Raw genomic sequence first — 26487 nt, forward strand, 5'->3', positions numbered from 1 at the left:
TGTCTGTAGCTCGCCGATATATAATTGTGATAATTTCTAGTGTTGAAAGTTTCCAAGACCTCTCATCATTGGGAAATGGAAAACAATATGGAACTACCTAGACTCTGCCTTGAGCTGCTGTCCGACCAAACTGAGCAACCGGGCAAGAAGGACCTCTGTCACGGAGGTGACCAAGAACCAGATGACCACTCAGACAGAACTAGAGTTCCTTGGCTGAGATGGAAGAACCTGCCAGAAAGACAAGTCTATAGCACTTCACCAATCTGGACTTAGAGAAGAAGCCACTCCTGAGAAAAAGGCATGTGAAAGACTGAGCATAAGGCTAAAGATTCTGTGGTCTGGTGAGAAGAAAAATTGAACTTTGGCCTGAATGCAAAGCACTATGTCTGGAGAAAACCAGACCCAGCTCATCACCCATCTAATACCATCCCTACTCTGAAGCATGGTGGTGGCAGCATGGGGATTCTTTTCAGCAGAAGGGACTGGAAGACTGGTAAGGAAAGAGGGAACAATGAATTGAGCCAAATACAGGCAATTCCTTGATGAGAACTTGCTTCAGTGGCAAAGATTTACGTTTAATCAGGACAATGACCGCAAGCATACAGCCAAAGCAATGCTGGAATGGCTTCAGAACAAGAATGTGAAACTCCACTTGAGTGGCCCAGCCAAAGCTCAGACTTGAATCCCATTGAAAACATGTGGAAAGAGTAATGCCGTCAGCCACCACGGTAGACAAGACTTGCCACCACAGTGAAAATAATTCAACTTTTGCAGTCTGCAGTTGCGTAGTTTTCTACCGGATGTTGATTTGCACCAGCTGTTTCTATACTGAAATCACCATAGCAGCGCATACTGGCTTGCTTTTGCAGTCGGTCTTTCTTGTCCCTCTATGCGGACTGATGATGTTTTTTTGCGTCCCTCATTTAATAACCTCTTGAAACTGGGGGGCACTATTTTCATTTTTGGAAAAATAACGTTCCCAAAGTAAACGGGCTATTTTTCAGGACCAGATAATAGAATATGCATATAATTGACAGCTTAGGATAGAAAACACCAAAGTTTCCAGAACTGATATTGCAGGCGAAAGCCTGAGAAATCCAATCAGGAAGTGACTTATTTAGAAACCTCTGCGTCCCTATTGAGCAGTGAAAGGGATATCAACCGGCTTCCCTAATATGTCTAGTGTCACAAGACAGTTTCAGGCTTTTATTTTGAAAAATTAGCGTGAGCGACAACATTGCGTAAGTGGTCACCTGGTGGCTGAGTGATTTGTGCGTAATAGACAAATGCGGCCATTGTTTCTCTCGCGCCTACTAAGAAGCCAACTGACCCGGTTGATATATTATCGAATAGATATTTGAAAAGCACCTTGAGGATTGATTATAAAAAAAGTTTGCCATGTTTGTCGTTATTATGGATCTAATTTGGAATATTTTTCGGCGTTGTCGTGACCGCAATTTCCGGCCGATTTCTCAGCCAAACGTGAAGAACAAACGGAGCTATTTCGGCTACAAAAATAATTTTATGGAAAAAAGGAACATTTGCTATGTAACTGGGAGTCTCGTGAGTGAGGCTCATCAAAGGTAAACGATTTCATTTGATTGCTTTTCATGACCAAGCTGCCTGCAGCTAGCTAGGCATAATGCTAGGCTATCGATATAAACTTACACAAATGCTTGTCTTGCTTTGGCTGTAAAGCATCATTTCAAAATCTGAGATGACAGGGTGATTAACAAAAGGCTAAGCTGTGTCTCAATATTTCACTTGTGATTTCATGAATATGAATATTTTCTTGTAATATTTTTTTGTCAGTTGCATTATGCTAATTAGTGTCAGTTGATGACAATTCTCCCAAATCCGGGAGGGAGCGGTAGTTCCAAGAGGTTTTAAATGCAGCATCATGTAAATTAGATTTCTGTATTTAATTGAAATAAATGTGCTAAAATGTCTAAACATGTTTTCACTTTTTTATTATAAGGTATGTGTAGATGGGTGAGTAAAAAATGTAATCCATTTAGAATTCAGGCTGTAACACAACAAAGTAGAATAAATCAAGGGGTATGAATACTTTCTGAAGGCTCTGTTCCAAGAAGGAGAAAAAGGTATTTGGATTGGATGACCAGGAAAGCAGTTATTATAACCTCTGAGATTCGGATCACTGCCTATAAACTATGATGTTCAGGCTTTTATATTCCCCAAACTTCCCTCTATTTGTAAGGCCTATAAATAGCAGTGTTGCTCAGCTTTCATATGCTAATCTTGATATTTAAGACTGAAGGTATCAGAGGCTGCATATTAAAATAGAGAAAAGGGTGGCACTCAATGCAATTATGTTGTCAAAGACTAGACTTGTAAAAATGTACATTATACTGCATTTATATAGCTAGAATATGACAGATATGTGGCCATTAAATGAGATGGGTGTGTTGACAGGTCAGTAACCTTTGCTTTGGTTGGTGGGGGAGAGGTTGGGTAGCTTCCACAGTAGCCGTCGTTCCTTCGTATTCCTGTGAAGGCAGACAAAGGGTCAGTGAGGCCCACCCTGTCCACTATCCTCCCTCTCTCTCGACCTTCTACCATCCGCCCATTCTCCTGTTCTCCCCATTTATCCACCCTTCATCTGTCTCCCTTCCATATCTCCTCCCACTCCCCACCCATTCATCCTTCCCTCTATCCTTTCATCCCTCCTTCCATTCCCACCTCCCCCTGCTCACCAGCATGCGGGGGGATGGCACTGCAGGTCTGTGGCGGTGTGGTCGAGGGGTAGCAGCACCTGCACAGCAGTGAGCTGGGTGGAGGGGGCAGTGGCCGGGCAGCAGTGATAGTCCAGGGACACACGGGTCACTGTGCCACTCCGCTGGCACTCTGCTGACAACAGGAGGGGAGCACGACCAGGGTCCTGGGACGACACCTGAGAAGGGAGGGAAGGAAAGAATGAGAAAAGAAGAACAGAGTTGGGAGAAACTGTTGATGTTAGGACAATGCTGTCATTTGGAAGACAGGGGAAAATGTGTATCTTGAAGAATACTTGAAAGGTCAGATGACAGAGGGTAAGAGTTCCACTGTACTTCATCAGTCACCTGGTACTTGAGTAGGGCCACGTTATAGTAGGAGGCCAGAGGGTTGAGCTCAGCCTCTCTCTGCAGGTAAAGGTTCAGTGCCTGCATGTTGAACCAGAAGTCCCTGGTGTCTGGGTCACTCTGAGAGGGGTCACTGTGGCGAATAACACACTCAGGAGAATGAGACATATCCTACCATTTCCGCAATCTGTCTTTTTATCATAATCCCATAGCACATATTCATCTACCTGTAGAGCAGCTTCTGATTGGGCAGAAAGTGGTCAACCCGAGAGATGTTGACCAATCGAAAGCTGAGGACCGGGGCGTTTGGGTTAGCGGTGAAGATACAAGTTATTCCAGCAGGAAAAGACATGGTGAGATCTCCTGTGATCTTCACCAGACAGCTGGAGAAGAGAAGAGAGATGCGCACACGCTTCGCCTTCAGCCGGTCTGTGTATAAAAGGTAATAACATTGGATCTGTTGTACAGAGGGCTTATGTATACTGACCGGTTATGCTGTCCACCTTTGAAGTAAGCGTTTATGTATTCTGTGATGGCTGCAGCCACAGGCCAGGACTCCTGGGTGCTCAGGGAGATTGGGCTCGGCCCGCGAGACAGATGCACTGTGGGGAAAATAACCATGTCTAAGACACAAGTTCAAGGCACAATGTCCTTATTCATAAGTGCTTTATGCTATTGGATATCTTTGAAATATTGGTATGAAAATTGTTGTTTAGACTAACTGTGTAGGCGTGTATGGTCTTTGTGCAGGTGTGAGAGGGGTGAGGGCTGCCCACCTCTAGCAGGGCTGGTGGCATGGGTCTGGGGCCCCCACTCACTAGGGCTGGAGGAGGAGGATGAGGTGAAGTCCAGGCTGGGGTCCGGCAGAGGAGATGAGCACACTGACCTGGACTGAGACATATAAGGGTTACAGTGTGGAGGAACCAGAGAGGATGTGTGGAGAATGGCATCGTTCAGAACATACCCTCTTCACAGAACATTTTCTCTGCTCAGCTCAATCAGAAACATTTTTTTTCTTCTACATTCATCATTCATGTTTGGAAGAATGAACAGGACTACTGTTCTAGCCTTGCTTGTCAGACTTATAGCTGCAAAAGCCACAGGTCTGAGTGAGACCAGGCCTGAGCTGCTATAGTCAGGGTGATCTCCCTGAGGACACTCACTCTCTCACAGCCACTCAGTCTGCCTGAGGACCTCTTGGCTCTGGCTGGTCTGGGGGGGGCTGCCACTAGCAGCTCTGCACTGTGCTGCCTGAAGCTATGCCTTGAACCTGGAGAGGAAGGAGAGGGAAATTACCAATATTACAACCTGTAAAACAAGAGGAAGTTGACTAAAAGACTGTGGCGTTTTAAATAGTGTGAAATATATTTGGGGGAAAAAAAATACCATCCCAAAATATAGCTAGTGCATAGACATTTGAGCCTAGTAGTGTAGTGTGTAACATTTGTACCTTTGTGTGAGCCCATGTTGCAGGATTGCTGTGGTGCGTTCAGGTCCAGACAGTTCTGGTCTTTGTCAGTAGAGAAGCAAAGGTCCTCCTGTGGCCCAGAATGCAGTGTGAGAGGCAGGCCGCTCCTGCGTGGCTCGCTTTCACTGCATGACTCGCGTTGCTTCCTCCCTCCCTCATTGACCACTCCACCCAGGGCCAGAGACCCAGCCGAGGTCCCCTCACTGAAGGGGTTGTGGACAGAGTTCCAGTGGACCAGCTCCTTTTTTTGGCTGGGATAAGGGGAGGGATTTGGCATTGGGGGTCAACCTACTACTGCTGACACTGTGGGTCAGGACCCCTGTCGCGGCAGCCAGGGCTGACTGGTGGGTGGGGCTGCCAATCATAGTGATGGCGAATGGGTCGTCAGGTGATTCTGGGGGCGGGACGCTACTTTTCCGGTCCATGTCCTTGCAAAAGGAGGGGTTGGGGAGGGTTTTACTGTCACTGGAAAAGGGGTCACTCCGTACCTCTATCCCCCTCCCGTCTCTGGAGGGGCGCGGAGGTGGGGGGGCCCAGGCGTCAGGGGGGGGTAGGGTCTCCTGAGTGACGACGGTCCTCTCAAAGGCAGCCTGGAAGGGGTCTTCAGGAGGGATGTGTTTACAGCTCCACAGAGACGGGTCCAGCTCTGGAGGGAGCAGGGACTGGGAGAAGACCGGGAAGCGGAGGGCTGAGAGGTCCATGTCTGGAGGGGGGCGGGGGTACCGAGGAGCAGCTGCCCAGATACTGGCTGGGTTGTCCTGGGGGGGGGGTGGGGGCTGCGTCCTGGGCAGGGGTCTCTAAAGGCAGTAAGGAAGGGGTCTGCTGGCCTGCCCAGTCCTGCTGGTTCTTTACTCTGACCTGCCGATGGCCACGCTGCCCAACCAGCTGTCTCAGGGGAGGGGCCCAGGGGCTGATGGGAAGGTGAGTCCAGCCCAGAGTCCTCTACGTCCTCAGGAGAGGAGGAGTCAGTGGAGAAGGCAGCATCTGGAGAGAACAAGGGCAGACGATCATTCTACCTAAAACAGTATGTATCATAAATGCATACAAAGGAACAAGTGTTTTACTGACTATGTGATGGGGTAAAACTTCTGTCCCCAATTTTCATCAATCATATTAACATGATCATATTAACCATATTTACATTCAGATGCACCAAAGACACTCTCTGCTCTCGGTAGCTGTTCTCTACCAGCAAAGCTTTTGGACTTAAAGGCCGACTCCAGAGGAGGTCCAAAGAGGTTGTCTGAGCCTGACGCAGTAGAACTCAACCTAGAGGGTGGGTGAGAGAGAAGGAATGAGAGAGGGACATTATGCATTACCAGGAGCCAATAAAAGCATAGCCAGAGATAATGTCAGGATTTGACAGAGTGATGCAGCACTATCATCAGATCTCGGCCTGCCTTCCTCTCCCACAGCATCTCTTCCTCTCGATCTCCCTGCTGCTCACAGCTACAGCCATGCACGTCAGAGAGAGGAGAGACAAGACTGACTGACATTCACTCACCTGCTGTGATCCGGACTGGAGATGGAATTGCGTAGGCCGTCCTGCTCTCCCTCTGCAAAGTGTAAACACACACACACAGACAGTTAGTGAAGTTTAATTCATGACTGCTCCCCAATCAGTCCCAATCAGGGGGAGATGTGATTAACTAGAGTGCTTACGGAGGGCAGAGCCATAAGGGAATACCCATTATCTTCCATAATGATACATACCAGCCATTAGACCAGTTCTCTACGCAGCATCAGCCCAGCGCTTTATGCTACTGTTTTAATCAAGGCACTCATCGTTAATCATGTCTGCTCATTCCCCCTGCTTTATTCCATCTCCTCCACAAATAGCCTCCTACTGTAGCATCACAGGCTGCTATTCCCCCACTAATAAACCATGTTCCAGACAGACCGAAGTGGGACAAATAGACAGTGTCTTTCAGCCAAGGTCAGCCACCTCTAGGATTTATTACTGGACGGATAGGCACTGCTAAGCCTAGCCAGAAGCAATACAGTCAATCACATTCACAACACCACTTCAGACTGGTAGTAACATTAAAGATTGGGTAATAGTATCCTGGATGTTTGACCTTTCAAAACTGATAGAATACATTGTGGTGAAATGATAATGTACTGATGCTGAAAAACCAGTGGTGTGGAGAGAGTGCTAACTCCACTTACCCCTGTGGGGGGCGCCCTCTCCCTCCCCCTCTGAACGGCCTGTAGTACTGCTGTTTCCTGTGGAGAGGACAAGGATTCAGAGAAATTTGTGGATGCGTACAACAGAGACAGACAGAAATCAAACTATTTTTAACCAGAAGCTGAGTTTAATGGAACTTACTGGAGCGATGCCGTTTCACTGACACCTGGAACAGAGGGAGATCAGAGTTGTTAATTACACTGTCTGGAAGCATCTAAACAATTAAGCATGCTTCTATCCTGCTGCTGTTACAACAACATGGAGAGATAATTACACATATAATACACAGATAATCATTACTGAGCTTATCTTTTTCATCACTTCTGATACCACCACATGAAAATAAGTGACACATTTCACCCCATCCATGCCTCCCCTTTGGTCCTGTACTCCCATCGTACCCCTCTGTTGGGGGGCAGTGTGAGTGCCCCCATGGTGGCCTTCAGCTCCATCTCTGTAGCAGCAGAGTTGCTGCTGCTGCCCACTGGACGGATCTGGATGTGGAACTTCTTGGGCTCCTCGTCGTCAAAGTCCGAGTCGCTGGAGTAGAAGTCGTTCTCCTTGTCCTCCGTCGAGCAGCGTACGGACAGAGAGCTGGGTTAAGGAGCAGTGACCTGAGATAGAGGCTTGACTGGAGGGGATAAGTATTCCCTCTCACCCCCCCCTTTAAGATTTAGATGCACTATTGTAAAGTGACTGTTCCACTGGATGTCATAAAGTGAATGCACCAATTTGTAAGTCGCTCTGGATAAGAGCGTCTGCTAAATGACTTAAATATAAATGTAAATGTAAGATGGCCTAATGCAGCTTGCATAGGACAACATCGGGAGTGTCAGGGTTTCCATTGTCCTGTATTATACAGATACCTCATCTAGGAGATTAGAAAGCAGTGGAAAACCTTCCTGTAGGCTTGCTTGAGCTTTATTGCAAAAATGTTATCACTCAGGTATTTTGTTGACGATAATGCGATACGGCTTTATTAATACCCTCTGGGGCCAGAGAATGAATCCATGTAGACTCGAGAGTATAGGACTGCTGTGACAAACACAGAGACCGAGTGCGCCAGAGGTGACAGTGTATAAAACAGCCAACCACAACATCCTGCAACTCCATCTGACCTTAACTCCATCTCCGTCCTGTTATTACATGCTCATCTGCACGCACGTGTGTTAGTGTCGGTTTGCTCGCAGGCATGTGATGTCAGTGAGTGCCCGAGAGAGAGACGGATCTAGTGTCAGTATATTTGGCCGTTACATAAAATACCTAATGAGTGTAACAACTGTGCTGTGCTGAGGTGAGTGACAGAATGACAACAACAGAGGGAGGTAGCCTGCTATCATGGCCCCCATTGCCCCAGCCTCATAATGGACTGGAGTTGGACTAAGGACAGAGAGTGAATTTAAGTCCATTTAAATGTTCCTTAGGGAAAGGGAAATGGGGATACGTAGTCAGTTGTACAACTGAATGCATTAAAATGAAATGTGTCTTCCGCATTTAACCCATCCCCTCTGAATCAGAGAGGTGTGGTGGGGGGGGGGCTGCCTTAATCGACATCCACGTCATCGGCGCCCGGAAACAGTGGGTTAACTGCCTTGCTCAGGGGCAGAACACCACATGTTTATGTTGTCAGCTCGGGGAGTCGATCCAGCAACTTTTCGGTTACTGGCCCAACGCTCCTACCCGCCAGGTGTCAGGGAGAACTAGCTAATGTTCTATTCATCTAATAGGAGATGTCTAGAGTGCTTTATGAAGATATAATACTCTCTTACACAGTGGCAGGAAGCCTTGTTTTCAATATGAAGATAAAGAGGTCTGTCAAAGGCAAATATTACAACAATATAGCAGAGAGATAGCCTCTCATCTGACAGTCAGTGTCACTGCCTAGAAAGGATATCATTCTGATTGACATCGGCTCGGATGACAAACCCCTCCTCATCCACCTCCAGGGGAGAGTTCTGTGTGCAGAATAGAGAATACCCAGCAATGTCAGACACAAACATAAATACTTTATCCTAGTGTTTGATATGCTTAATAACATACCTCAACCCAGACTGAGTGATATCATCAGAAGTGTTATATCACTTCAGGGGCAGTGTGTGAAGATTACGACCTGGGTAAGAGGTGGTACGACCTGGGTAAGAGGTGGTGCGACCCCCCCCCCCCAATGTGACACTTGTCTGTTAAAACAGACCTGGCAACCCACTGTTCTCGACCCAACCTCAAAAGCCCCTTCTCAGAAGGATAAAAATAGGCAAGGTAACCCAACACTGCCAGACACGTCATTGTCACACGTATGATTACTCCCCCTTGCTCATACACACGCACAAATGCACACGGTGACACACACACACACGTCCATCTGTCTGTCAGTAAGTTGGAAGGGGCAACGTGATGTGCTGTTTAAACCACCACCACCACAGACTGATAATGGAAGAACTGACATTGACTTGATGGTTTTCGTGCCACTGTGTACAAGTGTGAATTAGCATACACTCACTGGTGTCTCCGTCACAGCCAAATCCCTGCAAAAAGCAACACATAGGTGAATGTAAGTGACAAGATAATATCCCAGATGAAGCTGACAAAAGAAATTGAGGTGAATTGGGATTTATCGTGTGTGTGTGTGTGTGTGTGTGTGTGTGTGTGTGTGTGTGTGTGTGTGTGTGTGTGTGTGTGTGTGTGTGTGTGTGTGTGTGTGCTCACGTTGAGTCTGGCTCTTTGTCCCTCTTGCCCAGTCCAGGAATCCTGAAGGCTTTTCCTCGACTCTTCTTACTCCCCTCAGGTACTGAAGCTGTCATGTACTCCTCAAACCCCACCAGGGCTGCCACACATTGGGATATATCACAGTGAGGACAAATGGGACACACACACACACACACACTGGGATCAAACCATCCGTTTATGGTGTTTGTGTGGTGTACCTGGTGGGTCCTTCCCTGTGCCCTTCTGCTCTGAAAACCTCTGGATGAGGTTATCTATGCCGATGTTCTCCACGTTCTGTTTGAACTCCTCATGGACCTGAACAGAGGAGAGAGGGGCTCCTTACAGTCTGACAAGAACAGCTCAAGAGAGAAGAAGCATACTTGAGAGAGAGGGCTTGGAGTGTGTGTGATGTGGATGTGAAGTTTGACTATAGCAGGACAACCCCTCAGAGAGGGCAGTTAAATCCCTCCAGCCAGACTGTGGCTCCTGGGTCAGTGTCTGGGTGACCTACCTGTCCCACCTGGACGTGGGTGTCCTCTATGGAGTGAGAGTATCCCTTGATAAGCTGTTTTATCTGCCTCAGGTGGGCCTCTTCAATGTCCTGGAACTTCTGTACAGTGGATGGGAACACAACAGTGTTCAGACACCAAGATGGGTCCTAATTATAGCAAACTACCCCAAAGAACACCAAAATGCTACTCAAACTACCCCAAAGCACACCAAAATGCTACTCAAACTACCCCAAAGCACACCAAAATGCTACTCAAACTACCCCAAAGCACACCAAAATGCTACTCAAACTACCCCAAAGCACACCAAAATGCTACTCAAACTACCCCAAAGCGCACCAAAATGCTACTCAAACTACCCCAAAGCGCACCAAAATGCTACTCAAACTACCCCAAAGCGCACCAAAATGCTACTCAAACTACCCCAAAGCGCACCAAAATGCTACACAAACTACCCCAAAGCACACCAAAATGCTACTCAAAATACCCACAAACCACCGCAAAAATGCCATTAAGTAGTAAGAACTGAAACCCAAAGGACCCCAAGAAACAAAAACCAAAGGCACTTATCAACCATGGCAACTTGAAAAGAACAGAACCAGGCGCAAACCATAATAGTTCCCATCCCAGATAATAACCAGGTGCTAATCACAACACAGCATGTGGGCTAGAGTAATGGCTTGAAAGAACAGGTCATTTCCCCCTGTCATGTTCTGGGCTGTAGTCTTCATGAAGCCACGCTGAGCTCTCTCTACCCCACTCATAATTAGGGCCAGATCTCCCATTGTAGCTATTAACAGGTAATTGGTCACCAGGATTCCAGTCATCATTTCATACCCAAATATAGCAACGCTCATCGGGTTTGTTAAGCGTTTCCTTGGAAACTGCAGGTAGCCATGGAGATGGGTTTATGTTAACTTAAGGGAACCCCAGGATTGGGCCACACTGATATAACATGTCTGGTTCCTCCATGGAGTCCCGCCCCTAACCCGCCCCAGGACCAGTGAACTGACTGACCTGGGCTGATTCGCTCATCTTCTGCTCGAAGTCTCCTCCCACGCGGTTATACTTCTCTATACACACAGCAAACAACTCGGCAGCTTTCTTAGACTTCAGCTCCGCCTAGTGAGAGGAGAGAGGATGATTATAGACTTCATCCAGTCATTAGTCGAACCTTTATTTATACTGGTGAGAACAAATGATCTGTTATAATAGTAACCTTGTTGGACTCCCTACCATTAGTAGTCAGTAAACTTCCAGCAACCAATCATTTATAAACAGTAGGCACCCACCCTGCGGTCATATAACAGTTAAGACAGCTCTACTGTAGTTATACAGAATGACATCTAGTGGACAGACCTTCTCCAGTTCTTTCTGGGGGGCTCCCTCTTTCCTCAGTCTGTCCAGCTCAATACACTTGGAGTGGTATCCCTCCCTGGACTTCTGGAGGTGACCATTCTGGACCTGAACCGCCTGAACAGACTCCAGGGTCGCCACCTGCTCCTCCTTGGTCTGTGAAAAACACACCATACACATATTCTTAATTGTAGATTGGCTGTTATAGATTAGAATATAGTTAATGATTCATGGGGGGTTAGAGGTGGCATCATCATGGAAACATATGGTGAGAAGAGGGGCTTCCTCATGTTACCTTGCGGTGAACTTTGACCTGCTCGTCACCATACTTGTTGATGTCCCGGATGAGGTCGTTCATCTTGCGCATCAGCTCAAGGTGGCAGAGCGCCAGCTTGTCTGATGACACCCGGAACACGTCCCACATAGGGGCAAACGTCCTGAGGGCCACACAGCAGTATGTCACCTATGGTATAAAGTCCTAACGCCAACTTTGTTTTTTTTTAGCTAATAATAACATATACTGAGTGTACAAAACATTAGGAACACCTTCCTAATTTTGAGTTCCACCCCCTTTTGCCCTTAGAACAGCGTCAATTAGCCGGGTCATGGACTCTACAAAGTGTCGAAAGCGTTCCACAGAGATCCTGGCCCATGCTGCTTCTAATGCTTCCCACAGTTGCGTCAAGTTGGCTGGATGTCCTTTGAGTGGTGGACCATTCTGGATACACACGGGAAACTGTTGAGCGTGAACAACCCAGCAGTGTTGCAGTGTTCAAAGGCACTTAAATATTGCCCATTCACCCTCTGAATGGCACACATACACAATCCATTTCTCAATTGTCTCAAGGCTTAAAATTCCTTCTTTAACCGGTCTCCTCCCCTTCATCTACACTGGTTGAAGTGGATTTATGGAGTGACATCAACAAGGGATCATAGCTTTCACCTGGATTCACCTGGTCAGTTTATGTCATGAAAAGAGCAAGCGTTCCTAATGTTTTGTATTCTCCAGTATACATTTACAGAGGTGACTTCATACATTTTGTTTGAATGGTCCATTTCTAGAGTTAAACAAACCAAAGCACTCCAAAACAACACACACAAGAAGTGAAGAAGGCAGAGAGTTCTGGGATGATGGAGTAGATCACATCCCTGACCTATGACCCCGTAATCATGGGCCCTAGAGAATCATAGACCCTAATCATGCAGACAAACTACTGTACATCCTCTAAGCACCCTGCCAATATAGAACAGTTGATTTCATTATGATAATAATACTGCTCTCTAAACTGAGATGTTGATGACAATGGTTATCTATTATACTCACCCTAGTGAGCTTCCATTGCTTGCCATCTTGGCCATTTTGCTCATAGACTTGGAGTAGGTTTCCTCGATGGCAGCCCTGAGAACCCACAGATAGATAAGAGTAAATCCCTATGAACCCCTGGCTGGTCAGTAACAAACCAGGCAGTGATAGTCTACTACACAGTCTCAGCATTGGAAATCCTGCATCCAACTGCAGATAGAGCTATTAAACCTACACTCATACCCTTCTGGCTTACAGAAAAACGATTGCATATCGAGGACATCGTCCCCACATACCTCAGCCAGAAGCCATGGATTACAGGCAACAGTCGCACTGAGCTAAAGTGTCGAGCTGCCGCTTGTAAGGTGCGGGACGCTAACGGGGTAGCTTACAAGAAATCCTGCTATGCCCTGCGACGAACCATCAAACAGGCAAAGCGTCAATATAGAGCTAAGATTGAATCATACTACACCGGCTCCGACGCTCATCTTATGTGGCAGGGCTTGCAAACTATTACAGACTACAAAGGGAAGCACAGCCGCGAGCTGCCCAGTGACACGAGCCTACCAGATGAGCTAAATCACTTCTATGTTCTCTTCGAGGCAAGCAACACTGAGGCATGCATGAGAGCATCAGCTGTTTCAGGCGACTGTGTGATCACGCTCTCCGTAGCCGACGTGAGTAAGACCTTTGAACAGGTTAACATACACAAGGCTGCGAGGCCAGACGGATTACCAGGACGTGTGCTCCGGGCATGTGCTGACCAACTGGCAGGTGTCTTCAATGACATTTTCAACATGTCCCTGATGAAGTCTATAATACCAACATGTATCAAGCAGACCCCCATAGTCCTTGTGCCCAAGAACAAATGCAACCTGCCTAAATGACTACAGACCCATAGTACTCACGTCTGTAGCCATGAAGTGCTTTGAAAGGTTGGTAATGGCTCACATCAACACCATTATCCCAGAAACACTAGACTCACTCCAATTTGCATACCGCCCAAACAGATCCACAGATGATGTAATCTCCATTGAAGTCCACACTGCCCTTTCCCACCTGGACAAAAGGAACACTTACGTGAGAATGCTGTTCATTGACTACAGCTCAGCGTTAAACACAATAGTACCTTCAAAGCTCATCACTAAGCTAAGGATCCGTGGAACTAAACACCTTCCTCTGCAACTGGCTCCTGGACTTCCTGACGTGCGTGTTTAGTCCACTCCTGTACTCCCTGTTCGTCCATGACTGCATGGCCAGGTACGACTCCAACACCGTCATTAAGTTTGCAAACGACACAACAGTGGTAGGCCTGATCACAGACAACGATGAGACAGCCTATAGGGAGGAAGTCAGAGACCTGGCCGGGTGGTGCCAGAATAGCAACCTATCCCTCAACGTAACCAGGACTAAGGAGATTATTGTGGACTACAGGAAAAAGAGGACCGAGCACGCCCCCATTCTCATCAACGGGGCTGTAGTGGAGCAGGTGGGGCACGACTGTCGTGGGAAACGACAAAGCCTATTCCCCCTCAGGAAACGAAAAATATTTGGCCTGAGATCCTCAAAAGGTTCTACAGCTACAACATCGAAAGCATCCTGACTGGTTGCATCACTGCCTGGTACGGCAACTGCTCGGCCTGTGACCGCAAGGCGCTACAGAGGGTAGTGCGTACGGCCCAGTACATCACTGGGGCTAAGCTGCCTGCCATCCAGGACCTCTACACCTGGCGGTGTCAGAGGAATTCCCTAAAAATCGTCAAAGACACCAGCCACCCCAAGCATAGACTGTTCTCTCTACTACCACATGGCAAGCGGTACCGGAGTGCCAAGTCTAGGACAAAAAGGCTTCTCAACAGTATGCATTGTGTGCCACCCCCTAACCCCTCTTTTTACGTTGCTGCTACTCTCTGCTTATCATATATGCATAGTCACTTTTACTATACATTCATGTACATACTACCTCAATTGGGCCGACCAGCCAGTGCTCCTGCACAGGGGCTAACCTGGCTATCTGCATTGTGTCCCACCCACCACCCGCCAACCCCTCTTTTACACTACTGCTACTCTCTGTTCATCATATACAGTGGGGCAAAAAGGTATTTAGTCAGCCACCAATTGTGCAAGTTCTCCCACTTAAAAAGATGACGCCTGTAATTTTCATCATAGGTACACTTCAACTATGACAGACAAAATGAGAAAAGAAATCCAGAAAATCACATTGTAGGATTTTTAATGAATTTATTTGAAAATTATGGTGGAAAATAACTATTTGGTCACCTACAAACAAGCAAGATTTCTGGCTCTCACAGACCTGCAACTTCTTCTTTAAGAGGCTCCTCTGTCCTCCACTCGTTACCTGTATTAATGGCACCTGTTTGAACTTGTTATCAGTATAAAGGACACCTGTCCACAACCTCAAACAGTCACACTACAAACTCCACTATGGCCAAGACCAAAGAGCTGTCAAAGGACACCAGAAACAAAATTGTAGACCTGCACCAGGCTGGGAAGACTTAATCTGCAACAGGTAAGCAGCTTGGTTTGAAGAAATCAACTGTGGGAGCAATTATTAGGAAATGGAAGACATACAAGACCACTGATAATCTTCCTCGATCTGGGGCTCCATGCAAGATCTCACCCTGTGGGGTCAAAATGATCACAAGAACGGTGAGCAAAAATCCCAGAACCACACGGGGGGACCTAGTGAATGACCTGCAGAGAGCTGGGACCAAAGTAACAAAGCCTACCATCAGTAACACACTATGCCGCCCGGGACTCAAATCCTGCAGTGCCAGACGTGTCCCCCTGCTTAAGCCAGTACATGTCCAGTCTCGTCTGAAGTTTGCTAGAGAACATTTGGATGATCCAGAAGAAGATTGGGAGAATGTCATATGGTCAGATGAAACCAAAATATAACTTTTTGGTAAAAACTCAAGTTGTTGTGTTTGGAGGACAAAGAATGCTCAGTTGCATCCAAAGAACACCATACCTACTGTGAAGTATGGGGGTGGAAACATCATGCTTTGGGGCTGTGTTTCTACAAAGGGACCAGGACGACTGATCCGTGTAAAGGAAAGAATGAATGGGGCCATGTATCGTGAGATTTTGAGTGAAAAACTCCTTCCATCAGCAAGGGAAGATGAAACGTTGAAGATGAAACGTGGCTGGGTCTTTCAGCATGACAATGATCCCAAACACACCGCCCGGGCAACGAAGGAGTGGCTTCGTAAGAAGCATTTCAAGGTCCTGGAGTGGCCTAGCCAGTCTCCAGATCTCAACCCCATAGAAAATCTTTGGAGGGAGTTGAAAGTCCGTGTTGCCCAGCAACAGCCCCAAAACATCACTGCTCTAGAGGAGATCTGCATGGAGGAATGGGCCAAAATACCAGCAACAGTGTGTGAAAACCTTGTGAAGACTTCCAGAAAACGTTTGACCTCTGTCATTAACAACAAAGGGTATATAACAAAGTATTGAGATAAACTTTTGTTTTTGACCAAATACTTATTTTCCACCATAATTTGCAAATAAATTCATTAAAAATCCTACAATGTGATTTTCTGGATTCTTCTTCTCATTTTGTCTGTCATAGTTGAAGTGTACCTATGATGGAAATTACAGGCCTCTCTCATCTTTTTAAGTAGGAGAACTTGCACAATTGGTGGCTGACTAAAGACTTTTTTGCCCCACTGTATGTATAGTCACTTTAACCATATCTACATGTACATACTACCTCAATCAGCCTGACTAACCGGTGTCTGTATGTAGCCTCACTACTGTAAATAGCCTATTTTTTACTGTTGTTTTATTTGTTTCCCAACTATTGTTCACCTAACACCTTTTTTGCACTATTGGTTAGAGCCTGTAAGTAAGCATTTCACTCAGGTCTACCTACACCTGTTGTACTCTGCGCACGTGACAAATAAACATTGATTAGATATCTTACTAGCTTAATGGATCATATTATTATGTACAGAGAATAATAAAGAGCAAACATAGGGTATAAACAGCCAGGCAAAGGGAAATAAATATTCAGCTTCCATACTGTGTAAATGTTGCCCAAACCCACATCTGAATAATAAATGGTCTCATTTTGCAGGAAGAACATAACATTTTAATAACCATCTGTAGTCCGGCAAAAAAAAAGGAAAAAAAGTAGATCAGTATATTCTGGGGGGGACAACCCCCTCCCTCAGTATATTCTGGGGGGGACAACCCCCTCCCTCAGTATATTCTGGGGGGGACAACCCCCTCCCTCAGTATATTCTGGGGGACAACCCCCTCCCTCAGTATATTCTGGGGGGACAACCCCTCCCTCAGTATATTCTGGGGGACAACCCCCTCCCTCAGTATATTCTGGGGGGGACAACCCCCTCCCTCAGTATATTCTGGGGGCGACAACCCCCTCCCTCAGTATATTCTGGGGGCGACAACCCCCTCCCTCAGTATATTCTGGGGGCGACAACCCCCTCCCTCAGTATATTCTGGGGGGACAACCTCCTCCCTCAGTATATTCTGGGGGGGACAACCCCCTCCCTCAGTATATTCTGGGGGGGACAACCCCCTCCCTCAGTATATTCTGGGGGGACAACCCCCTCCCTCAGTATATTCTGGGGGGGACAACCCCCTCCCTCAATATATTCTGGGGGGACAACCCCCTCCCTCAGTATATTCTGGGGGGACAACCCCCTCCCTCAGTATATTCTGGGGGGGGGGCAACCCCCTCCCATCTCGACGAGGAGAGAGCAAAGAAATAAACAAACAAATCGAAAACAAATCGCTGCAGTTTCACAAGCCTCCCGGCAACAGAGAAATCCCCTTTTCAATGATATAGAGAAGTAGTACCCCCTGAAGATGGGTAGCTAGGCATACAGAACATTTGAATATCTGACATTTCTAATCAACCACTCCTAGATTGTCCTTTTAGATAAATTGAACTTCCCCATCCAGATTGCGAGAGAGCTTTAGAAGACCAGAGAGAAGAGCTGGGGTGAGGGAAATCAATCAGCTCAATGGGTTACTCCGTCTGTCCTGAGGGAAACAGCGTCTCTACAACGTCTAATTTCATTTCCTGACTGCCACTTTGTTGCCTCCACATTTCCTCCTGCCTGTGGGGAGTGGTTGGGATCTTATGAATAATAGTCAAGATTATGACATTGGTCTGACTGTGCAGGTTGTTATATCCCCCTGTAAGAAAAGCCCTGTAAGTCCCAGGCTTAAGTACTACAATGAGTCTTCAACTTCCAGCTAATTGACTCATTAAGAGATTGAATAAATACAGAGGACTGCAGGGAAAACAACCCAGGAGGAGGATTTTCCAGACTGAGCATTTTACCTGAGCCGAGTGCCCAGATAACATGCAAAACACAGCTACTGCAAATGTGTGTGTAGTAAGACAGGGAGCTCCTTGTCTTGTGGGCTGTGTCTTGTCTTGTGAGCTGTGTCTTGTCTTGTGGGCTGTGTCTTGTCTTGTGGGCTGTGTCTTGTCTTGTGGGCTGTGTCTTGTCTTGTGGGCTGTGTCTTGTCTTGTGGGCTGTGTCTTGTCTTGTGGGCTTGTCTTGTGGGCTGTGTCTTGTCTTGTGGGCTGTGTCTTGTGGGCTGTGTCTTGTCTTGTGGGCTGTGTCTTGTCTTGTGGGCTGTGTCTTGTCTTGTGGGCTGTGTCTTGTGTGGGCTTGTGGGCTGTCTTGTGGGCTGTGGGCTGTGTCTTGTGGGGGTCTGGGTCTTGTGGGCTGTGTCTTGTGGGCTGTGTCTTGTGGGCTGTGTCTTGTCTTGTGGGCTGTGTCTTGTGGGCTGTGTCTTGTGGGCTGTGTCTTGTCTTGTCGGCTGTGTCTTGTCGGCTGTGTCTTGTGGGCTGTGTCTTGTCTTGTGGGCTGTGTCTTGTGGGCTGTGTCTTGTCTTGTGGGCTGTGTCGTGTCTTGTGGGCTGTGTCGTGTCTTGTGGGCTGGGCTGTGTCTTGTGGGCTGGACTGTGTCTTGTGGGCTGGACTGTGTCTTGTGGGCTGTGTCTTGTGGGCTGTGTCTTGTGGGCTGTGTCTTGTGGGCTGTGTCTTGTGGGCTGTGTCTTGTGGGCTGTGTCTTGTGGGCTGTGTCTTGTCTTGTCGGCTGTGTCTTGTCTTGTCGGCTGTGTCTTGTCTTGTCGGCTGTGTCTTGTCTTGCGGGCTGTGTCTTGCGGGCTGTGTCTTGCGGGCTGTGTCTTGCGGGCTGTGTCTTGCGGGCTGTGTCTGTCTTGTGTGAGAGTGTGGGCTGTGTCTGTGCTGGTCTGTCCAAATGTCTTGTGGGCTGTGGGACTGCTGTGTGTGTCTTGTGGGCTGTGTCTTGTCTTGTGTAGTAAGCTGTGTCTTGTCTTGTGGGCTGTGTCTTGTCTTGTGGGCTGTGTCTTGTCTTGTGGGCTGTGTCTTGTCTTGTGGGCTGTGTCTTGTCTTGTGGGCTGTGTCTTGTCTTGTGGGCTGTGTCTTGTCTTGTGGGCTGTGTCTTGTCTTGTGGGCTGTGTCTTGTCTTGTGGGCTGGTCTTGTCTTGTGGGCTGTGGGCTGTGTCTTGTCTTGTGGGCTGCGTCTTGTGGGCTGTGTCTTGTGGGCTGTGTCTTGTGGGCTGTGTCTTGTGGGCTGTGGGCTGTGTCTTGTCTTGTGGGCTGCGTCTTGTGGGCTGTGTCTTGTGGGCTGTGTCTTGTGGGCTGTGTCTTGTCTTGTGGGCTGTGTCTTGTGGGCTGTGTCTTGTGGGCTGTGTCTTGTCTTGTCGGCTGTGTCTTGTCGGCTGTGTCTTGTGGGCTGTGTCTTGTCTTGTGGGCTGTGTCTTGTGGGCTGTGTCTTGTCTTGTGGGCTGTGTCGTGTCTTGTGGGCTGTGTCGTGTCTTGTGGGCTGGGCTGTGTCTTGTGGGCTGGACTGTGTCTTGTGGGCTGGACTGTGTCTTGTGGGCTGTGTCTTGTGGGCTGTGTCTTGTGGGCTGTGTCTTGTGGGCTGTGTCTTGTGGGCTGTGTCTTGTGGGCTGTGTCTTGTGGGCTGTGTCTTGTCTTGTCGGCTGTGTCTTGTCTTGTCGGCTGTGTCTTGTCTTGTCGGCTGTGTCTTGTCTTGCGGGCTGTGTCTTGCGGGCTGTGTCTTGCGGGCTGTGTCTTGCGGGCTGTGTCTTGCGGGCTGTGTCTTGTCTTGTGTGAGAGTGTGTGTGTCTGTTAACACTCCTGTGTGCTGGTCTGTCCAAATGCAGCACAGTAGTGTGGGTTAGAGGGCAGGGTTGGCAGGGGGGAGGCTCCATCAAAGACGTGACTCTGAAAAGAACCGGCAAGGCCCTGTGTCCCGTATTGGAATCAGTCTTTTTAAAGGCAATCTTCAAAACCTTTAACGAACATTTAGAAAACTAACTTTTTCAAATGAATTGATGAGTTGAAATTTTAAAAATGGATTGAGAAACATCTCACTCCTCCCCATATATCCCATCACTACTGTACCACCCCTCCCACACGTCCCAGCCCAAACAACACCTCACCTCTCGCGGACAAACTCTGCCAGCTCCTTGGTAGCAATCTGGCCATGCTTCATGTTGTGGTACAGCAAGTCAAAACCTGCATTCTTGTCCCCCTGCAAAAACACAAGGTCCTTGGGTGAGCCACATAATTATATTGTACTGCATCTCTATGGGTTGAGCTTTATAGATTATTCAATATGAGAGATGTTATTACTATACATTTTTTGTTCATATAAAATTCTGTCAACACTTCTCTCTGTTACTTATTCCTTGAGGACCTTGGAGCATAGTAACATGAATTGTTGAGGTAAAAAAGGAGGTGAAAGATGAACACAAACAAAACTAATACGTTTTTCTTTCATCGTGGTCCTAATATTGTGGATGTGGACGCTTCTCTTGTTGTTAAGCAACCAGAACCAAGCTTGACATATGGTTGGGAGAAAACAGAAATGTCTATCTGTCCAACAGAAGCCTGGGAGGAGGTGATGACAAACACAAGTCATTTTGTATTCTTCCATGACCTTTAGTACTGTGGATGGATTCTTGTTTCTCTCGTTGGAGGGGAACCACAAGCAATCATGACACTGGTTTAAGGAAACAAAAATGGATGTATTCTTCCTCCAGCTTTCAGAGGAAGGCAGACGGGGTAAGCTGAGTGGTTTTCAAAAATGCAATTTTCTTCCAAGCTGAAGAAGTCTTCCCACAGGGTCCATTCACATTTTAGATGTATTGTGCTACAATAGAATACATCTGAATTTGCATAGACCCAAAGACTTTCTTCCTTTTGACTTGCACCTTACCCGCCTTGTGCAGATGTCGTTATTTTCTACAAGACTGGCATAAGGAAGCCAATGCCACACATGAAAAGAAAAACCAGGAGCCGTGCTTGTTTCAAAGACGCGATTCCATCCCTACATATAACACTAACAAAGTTATCACGTAACAGGTGCGTTAGGCTGACTGAGGCAGAATTAAAAATAGCCCATACCTTGAAGCACCCACTTTGATGTCAACAGTGGATCTGTTGTGGAGGCTATCCAGACAGGCAAGCAGCTGCTCCTCAACACTATAAATACCCTGCTAGAGGGACACACACTTTTTCCAAGTAGCAGGGGAATGCCTGGAATGCCAAGGGTCCGGGATAGAGGCTAAGAGCAGGCCAACACCACAACCACCCAAAGTCACAGACACCAAACACAGTCGTTGCTTTGAGACATCTGCCTGTAGACAGGAGAGTGGTGGTGGGCTGGAGGCCTCAGTAGGGATCAGAGGATTTGGGTTCAAACCCATTTGATTATTTAACAACAGTACACTAGGTAATACAGAGACTTTAATTCACATGTAATTCTCCAAAACCTTTCCTTCTCTATGGAAGGGCAGTTATGCCGTATTCTTAGTCTCTCTCCCATCTGCACCAGTCTTAATGTAACCCAAGCCAGAGAAAGGTGAGCTGCCCTGCTCTGTCCTAAACACAACGCAGGTATATAGTTCCCTTAACTACGCTAACAGGTACATGTCTCTGACCAGGTGTAGCATTGCCTTTGTGAATGCAATAATTACAAATCATTTGTAGGCTGCAAATTGGCTGCAAGAAGCCCAAAGAGATAATATTTAACTGAATGAATCATTTCAAAACTTGCTTACATTTGTATATGATTACATACATGTAGTGTATGTGGACACCCCTTCAAATGAGTGGATTTGGCTATTTCAGCCACACCCGTTGCTGACAGGTGTATGAAATCGAGCACACCAAACATTTGCAGTAGAATGTCCTTACTGAAGAGCTCAGTGACTTTCAATGTTTTAAACTACCTCTGGAAACAACGTCAGCACAATAACTGTTTGTGGGACCTTCATGAAATGGGTTTCCATGGCAGAGCAGCCGCAAACAAGCCTAACATCACCATACGCAATGCCAAGTATTAGCTGGAGTGGTGTAAAGCTCGCCGCCATTGGACTCTGGAGCAGTGGAAACGCGTTCTCTGCAGTGATGAATCACGCTTCATCATCAGGCAGTTCGACGGACGAATCTGGGTTTGGCGGATGCCAGGAGAACGCTACCTGCCTGAATGCATAGTGCCAACTGTAAAGTTTGGTGGAGGAGGAATAATGGTCTGGGGCTGTTTTTACATGATTCGGGCTAAGCCCCTTAGTTCCAGTGAAGGGAAATTTTAACGCAACAACATACAATGACTACTAGACAATTCTGCTTCCAACATTGTGGCAACAGTTTGGGGAAGGTCCTTACTGTTTCAGCATGACAATGCCCCTGTGTACAAAGTGAGGTCCATACAGAAATGGTTTGTCGAGATCGGTGTGGAAGAACCTGACTTGCCTGCACAGAGCCCTGACCTCAACCCAATCAAAACACCTTTGGGATGAATGGGAATGCCGACTGCAAGCCAGGACTAATCGCCCAACATCAGTGCCTGACCTCACTAATGCTCGTGGCTGAATGGAAGCAAGTCCCCACAGCAATGTTCCAACATCTAGTGGAAAGCCTTCCCAGAAGAGTGGAGGCTTTTATAGCAGCAAAGGGGAGACCAACTCCATATTAATGCCTATGATTTTGGAATTAGATGTTTGATGAGCAAGCTACTTTTGGCCACATATAATATAGAGATATACTGAGTGGGAATACTTTGGAACATATTTCCTAAATTAAAATCAATTGGAGCTGATTTGCTGGTGTTTTTACAGTCTTTTATGTCCAACAATTAGAAAACATGGGGAGACAAATCACCCACGGGCCATATTTTTCCCATGGGCCACCAGTTGGGGAACCCTGATCTAAAACATACAGCATCTAAAACGTACAATAGCCTACAGTATATTCAAATAAGGCACATAGGCGATCATTGAAACATATTTGCAAATAGTCAAATTAGATCAACCAGGTCCCAAGCGGTCTTCCATTCAATTACTGTAACGATGAATGACAGGGGGTTTTCAGAAGAGGAACCCCAAACAATCAATAGGCCTACATAAAGCTACTACTGTTCAGTCTGTTGAACTGCCAAATCATTTATCTGTGAAAGGAGCTTAAATCCCCAAACAGAAAATATGACTTATTTCACAGAAACAAAATAGCCTCATCTAAAAAGGTTAGGCCTAATTCTCATTTGACTCTCTTGGTCTCAATTGAGACAGACGATTATCGACACATTTGTGCTTTAGGAATTAGTATGAAAGTAATCCCAGTGGATTTTCTTATCAGTTAATGAATCCAGGGTATATTTAATATGGTGGCTTGGCTTTCTGAACAACTCTTATTATGCCTTTGTGTTTCCAGAAAAGATCAATAATTGCTAGCTAATTAGAAGTTGACCTCCATGAGGGCTGGGGGGGGGGGTTTATCATTCCCGCCATGGCTCATTGTCCCAGCAACAGAGTTCCCCTGCTAACAGACACAGTGGGACAGAAGTATGACAGCTCTTTCATTTATGTGACAGACAGGTGCGTGTGTGTGTGTAGTAATAGTAATACATTTTTTGGGGAGGGCTTATATTTGTCCTGTTACAAAGTGTGTAATGGAAATGTGTTTCTTCATATTCCAACTCCCCCTGAGACACCCGCAGGGAGTGGGGTCACAGGCCAGGGTCACTATTGTACAGCGCTCCTGGAGCAATTAGGGTTAAATGCCTTGCTCAAGGGCACAAAAGCAGATCTTGTTTTTCACCGTGTGTGTGTGTGTCAGACCTGGAACAACTATAGTTTTAACTACGGTATGCTTCGTGGAAAGTAATAATTTTTCCCGGGGGAACAAAGTTACTTTGGAGGGGACTGCAAATTCAAATACTTTACAAAAAAGTACTACTTTTTAAAACTATGTTAATAAAGATCTCAGAAAGTGATGACTTTTTTAAAACTATTTTAGTACAGATCTGAGAACGCAACTACTTAAAAAAAATTGAATACAGATCTCAGGAAGTGATTACTTTTCTGAAATATTTGGATTGGCTGCCTTCAACTAATGACAGGGCTGTAACTGCATGTTGAAAATAAAAATAGAGTGAATAGAACACACACACACAATCTCCTGTACTATTCCAATCTGACAGTCATATTTGAACTATACAATACATTTATATTTTAACATCTTGTAAAAGTCCATTCTCCTGAATGTCCATTGCCCCAAGTATCAAGTCGATAATCAAGTCAAACCAATTAACCAATGATATTTTGTACAGATAGGTATAAATAAGTTGTGACGCTCAACTACAAGCCACTAAAAAGGTTGAAAGCTGCAATTAATGTTATGACACCTGAAAATACCAGAGTAATTCAAAGCCATTTGCAAACAGCAAGTTGGATGCTTAGCATACATTTAACATAACATTTAAGTCATTTAGCAGACGCTCTTATCCAGAGCGACTTACAAATTGGTGCATTCACCTTATGACATCCAGTGGAACAGTCACTTTACAATAGTGCATCTAAATCTTAAAGGGGGGAGGGGAGGGGGGGGGTGAGAGGGATTATTCCTTAAAGAGGTGGGGTTTCAGGTGTCTCCGGAAGGTGGTGATTGACTCCGCTGTCCTGGCGTCGTGAGGGAGTTTGTTCCACCATTGGGGGGGCCAGAGCAGCGAACAGTTTTGACTGGGCTGAGCGGGAGCTGTACTTCCTCAGTGGTAGGGAGGCGAGCAGGCCAGAGGTGGATGAACGCAGTGCCCTTGTTTGGGTGTAGGGCCTGATCAGAGCCTGGAGGTACTGAGGTGCCGTTCCCCTCACAGCTCCGTAGGCAAGCACCATGGTCTTGTAGCGGATGCGAGCTTCAACTGGAAGCCAGTGGAGAGAACGGAGGAGCGGGGTGCAAAAACAACTTCTTTACCTTTTTTCCATCTAAAGGGATAGTTTACTCAGAATACAAATTAACATCATGCTCCACCTACCTTGGCTGTATTTGATTCAAGAAGGCAGTTTTGAGATATTTAGCTTCCTTAAAGCTGCAGTATGTAACTTTTTGGGTGACCGACCAAATTCACATTGAAATGCGTGTTATAAATCTGTCATTCTCATTGAAAGTAAGTCTAAGAAGCTATACATCTGTTCTATGGGCACCATTTCTATGCTTCCCATTCTTAAGTTTAATTTTTGCATCTTTTACTTTCAGTTTTGTACACCAGCTCCAAACAGCTGAAAACACTATATTTTTGGTTATGGACAAGAGATATGTCACGGGGGTTTAGATGGTACAATGATTCTCTACACCAGGGGTACTCAACTCTTGCCCTACGAGGTCCAGAGCCTGCTGGTTTTCTTTTCTACCTGATAATTAATTGCACACACCTGGTGTCCCAGTTCTAAATCAATCCCTGATTAGAGGGGAACAATTAAACATTGCAGTGGAACTGGCTTTGAGGTCCAGAGTTGAGTTTGAGGGCTCGACACTACACTTGCTGGTTTTGTCACATAAACTGAAATTAGGTGAACTATTAGAATTTTAGCAACCGGAACATGGCAGAGTGATTTATGGTTAGTGCATCTTTAATAGACATATTTTGTTACTTCTTTTGTTATTTTGTAACATAACACTTTGGTAATTGCATTTTAATTGCATAAGAATGAGCTGATAGTTTATGTAACTACTGTACAGAAGAGGAAGTGTGACTGTTCCTTACTCCACTTATTTAAAAAAACATTATGCAATTATAAAACAATTTCCAAACAACTTGATGTCGAGCGTTACTGAATTACCTTTTGTCTTACTCATTATGTGATAATCATTTTAAAGCTGCAAAAGTAGTCTACTCTAATGTTTGTTTCTTCATCAAATATTTGGCAGCCATCAAATAAATATTTTTTTGTTATCAAATAACTTGCATATATTTAAATACCTTCAAATATTATATGTTTTCTGAGACCTGTATTTAAAAATCAGTTAACTCTATATAAACTATATTCAACTACCCGAGTAGTACAAAAGTTTTTTTTATATAAACTAAAAAATGCAACTATTTTCTGCCCAGGTATGGTGTATGTGAAGCCAGTATCGCACCCTAAATAACTTATTATCCAAAGATGTCATAAGAGTTAAATCCATGAGAAAATCTCATCATCTTCCCTCTGAGATCGTTCATCACACAGGTCTGTTTCATATTACACTCCATGGCCAATGGTCTTTGACAGTTCTCTTTGTCTGATTCATGCAGTCCCCCTCTTCTCCCTCCATACTCATTTAAATCAATTAAGATGAGAGTTTTTCTCATGCAAGAGAGAGCACATTACAATGACAACTTACAACTTTCTCACCATGGCTGAGATTACTTTGTACTCTATGAAACACTGACAAGCTATGTCTGTCAGTCTAGTCTGTGTGGTCAGGTACTGTCCAGATTCATGTTTAGTTTTAGTTCCTCAGCCTCAGTGTCGGTGTGGTTCAACGGTTGACCAGAGTAGAGCCCGGAGCGGTTCACTCCCTG

The 26487-nt window shown here is 46.1% G+C and overlaps 1 protein-coding gene across 1 annotated transcript in view; it reads right to left on the reverse strand.

Moving 5' to 3' along the window:
• Positions 1 to 26487, reverse strand: part of LOC123997239 (F-BAR domain only protein 1-like) — a 49026-nt gene that overhangs the window by 1052 nt on the left and 21487 nt on the right. Inside the window, exons 3-26 of the mRNA XM_046301398.1 lie at positions 20084 to 20175; positions 12629 to 12703; positions 11600 to 11741; positions 11308 to 11460; positions 10966 to 11070; positions 9951 to 10049; positions 9658 to 9754; positions 9440 to 9557; positions 9234 to 9258; positions 8631 to 8691; positions 7138 to 7316; positions 6878 to 6902; positions 6718 to 6774; positions 6053 to 6104; positions 5690 to 5817; positions 5041 to 5532; positions 4531 to 4827; positions 4244 to 4350; positions 3857 to 3971; positions 3568 to 3682; positions 3308 to 3463; positions 3081 to 3213; positions 2715 to 2911; positions 2443 to 2507 (exon numbers count right to left, since the gene is read on the reverse strand). Of these exons, the coding sequence (XP_046157354.1) occupies positions 2443 to 2507; positions 2715 to 2911; positions 3081 to 3213; positions 3308 to 3463; positions 3568 to 3682; positions 3857 to 3971; positions 4244 to 4350; positions 4531 to 4827; positions 5041 to 5532; positions 5690 to 5817; positions 6053 to 6104; positions 6718 to 6774; positions 6878 to 6902; positions 7138 to 7316; positions 8631 to 8691; positions 9234 to 9258; positions 9440 to 9557; positions 9658 to 9754; positions 9951 to 10049; positions 10966 to 11070; positions 11308 to 11460; positions 11600 to 11741; positions 12629 to 12703; positions 20084 to 20175 (3085 nt within the window). The remainder of the gene's footprint in view (positions 1 to 2442; positions 2508 to 2714; positions 2912 to 3080; positions 3214 to 3307; positions 3464 to 3567; positions 3683 to 3856; positions 3972 to 4243; positions 4351 to 4530; positions 4828 to 5040; positions 5533 to 5689; positions 5818 to 6052; positions 6105 to 6717; positions 6775 to 6877; positions 6903 to 7137; positions 7317 to 8630; positions 8692 to 9233; positions 9259 to 9439; positions 9558 to 9657; positions 9755 to 9950; positions 10050 to 10965; positions 11071 to 11307; positions 11461 to 11599; positions 11742 to 12628; positions 12704 to 20083; positions 20176 to 26487) is intronic.

Source organism: Oncorhynchus gorbuscha, linkage group LG15, assembly GCF_021184085.1.
Source record: "Oncorhynchus gorbuscha isolate QuinsamMale2020 ecotype Even-year linkage group LG15, OgorEven_v1.0, whole genome shotgun sequence".
NCBI lineage: Eukaryota > Metazoa > Chordata > Actinopteri > Salmoniformes > Salmonidae > Oncorhynchus > Oncorhynchus gorbuscha.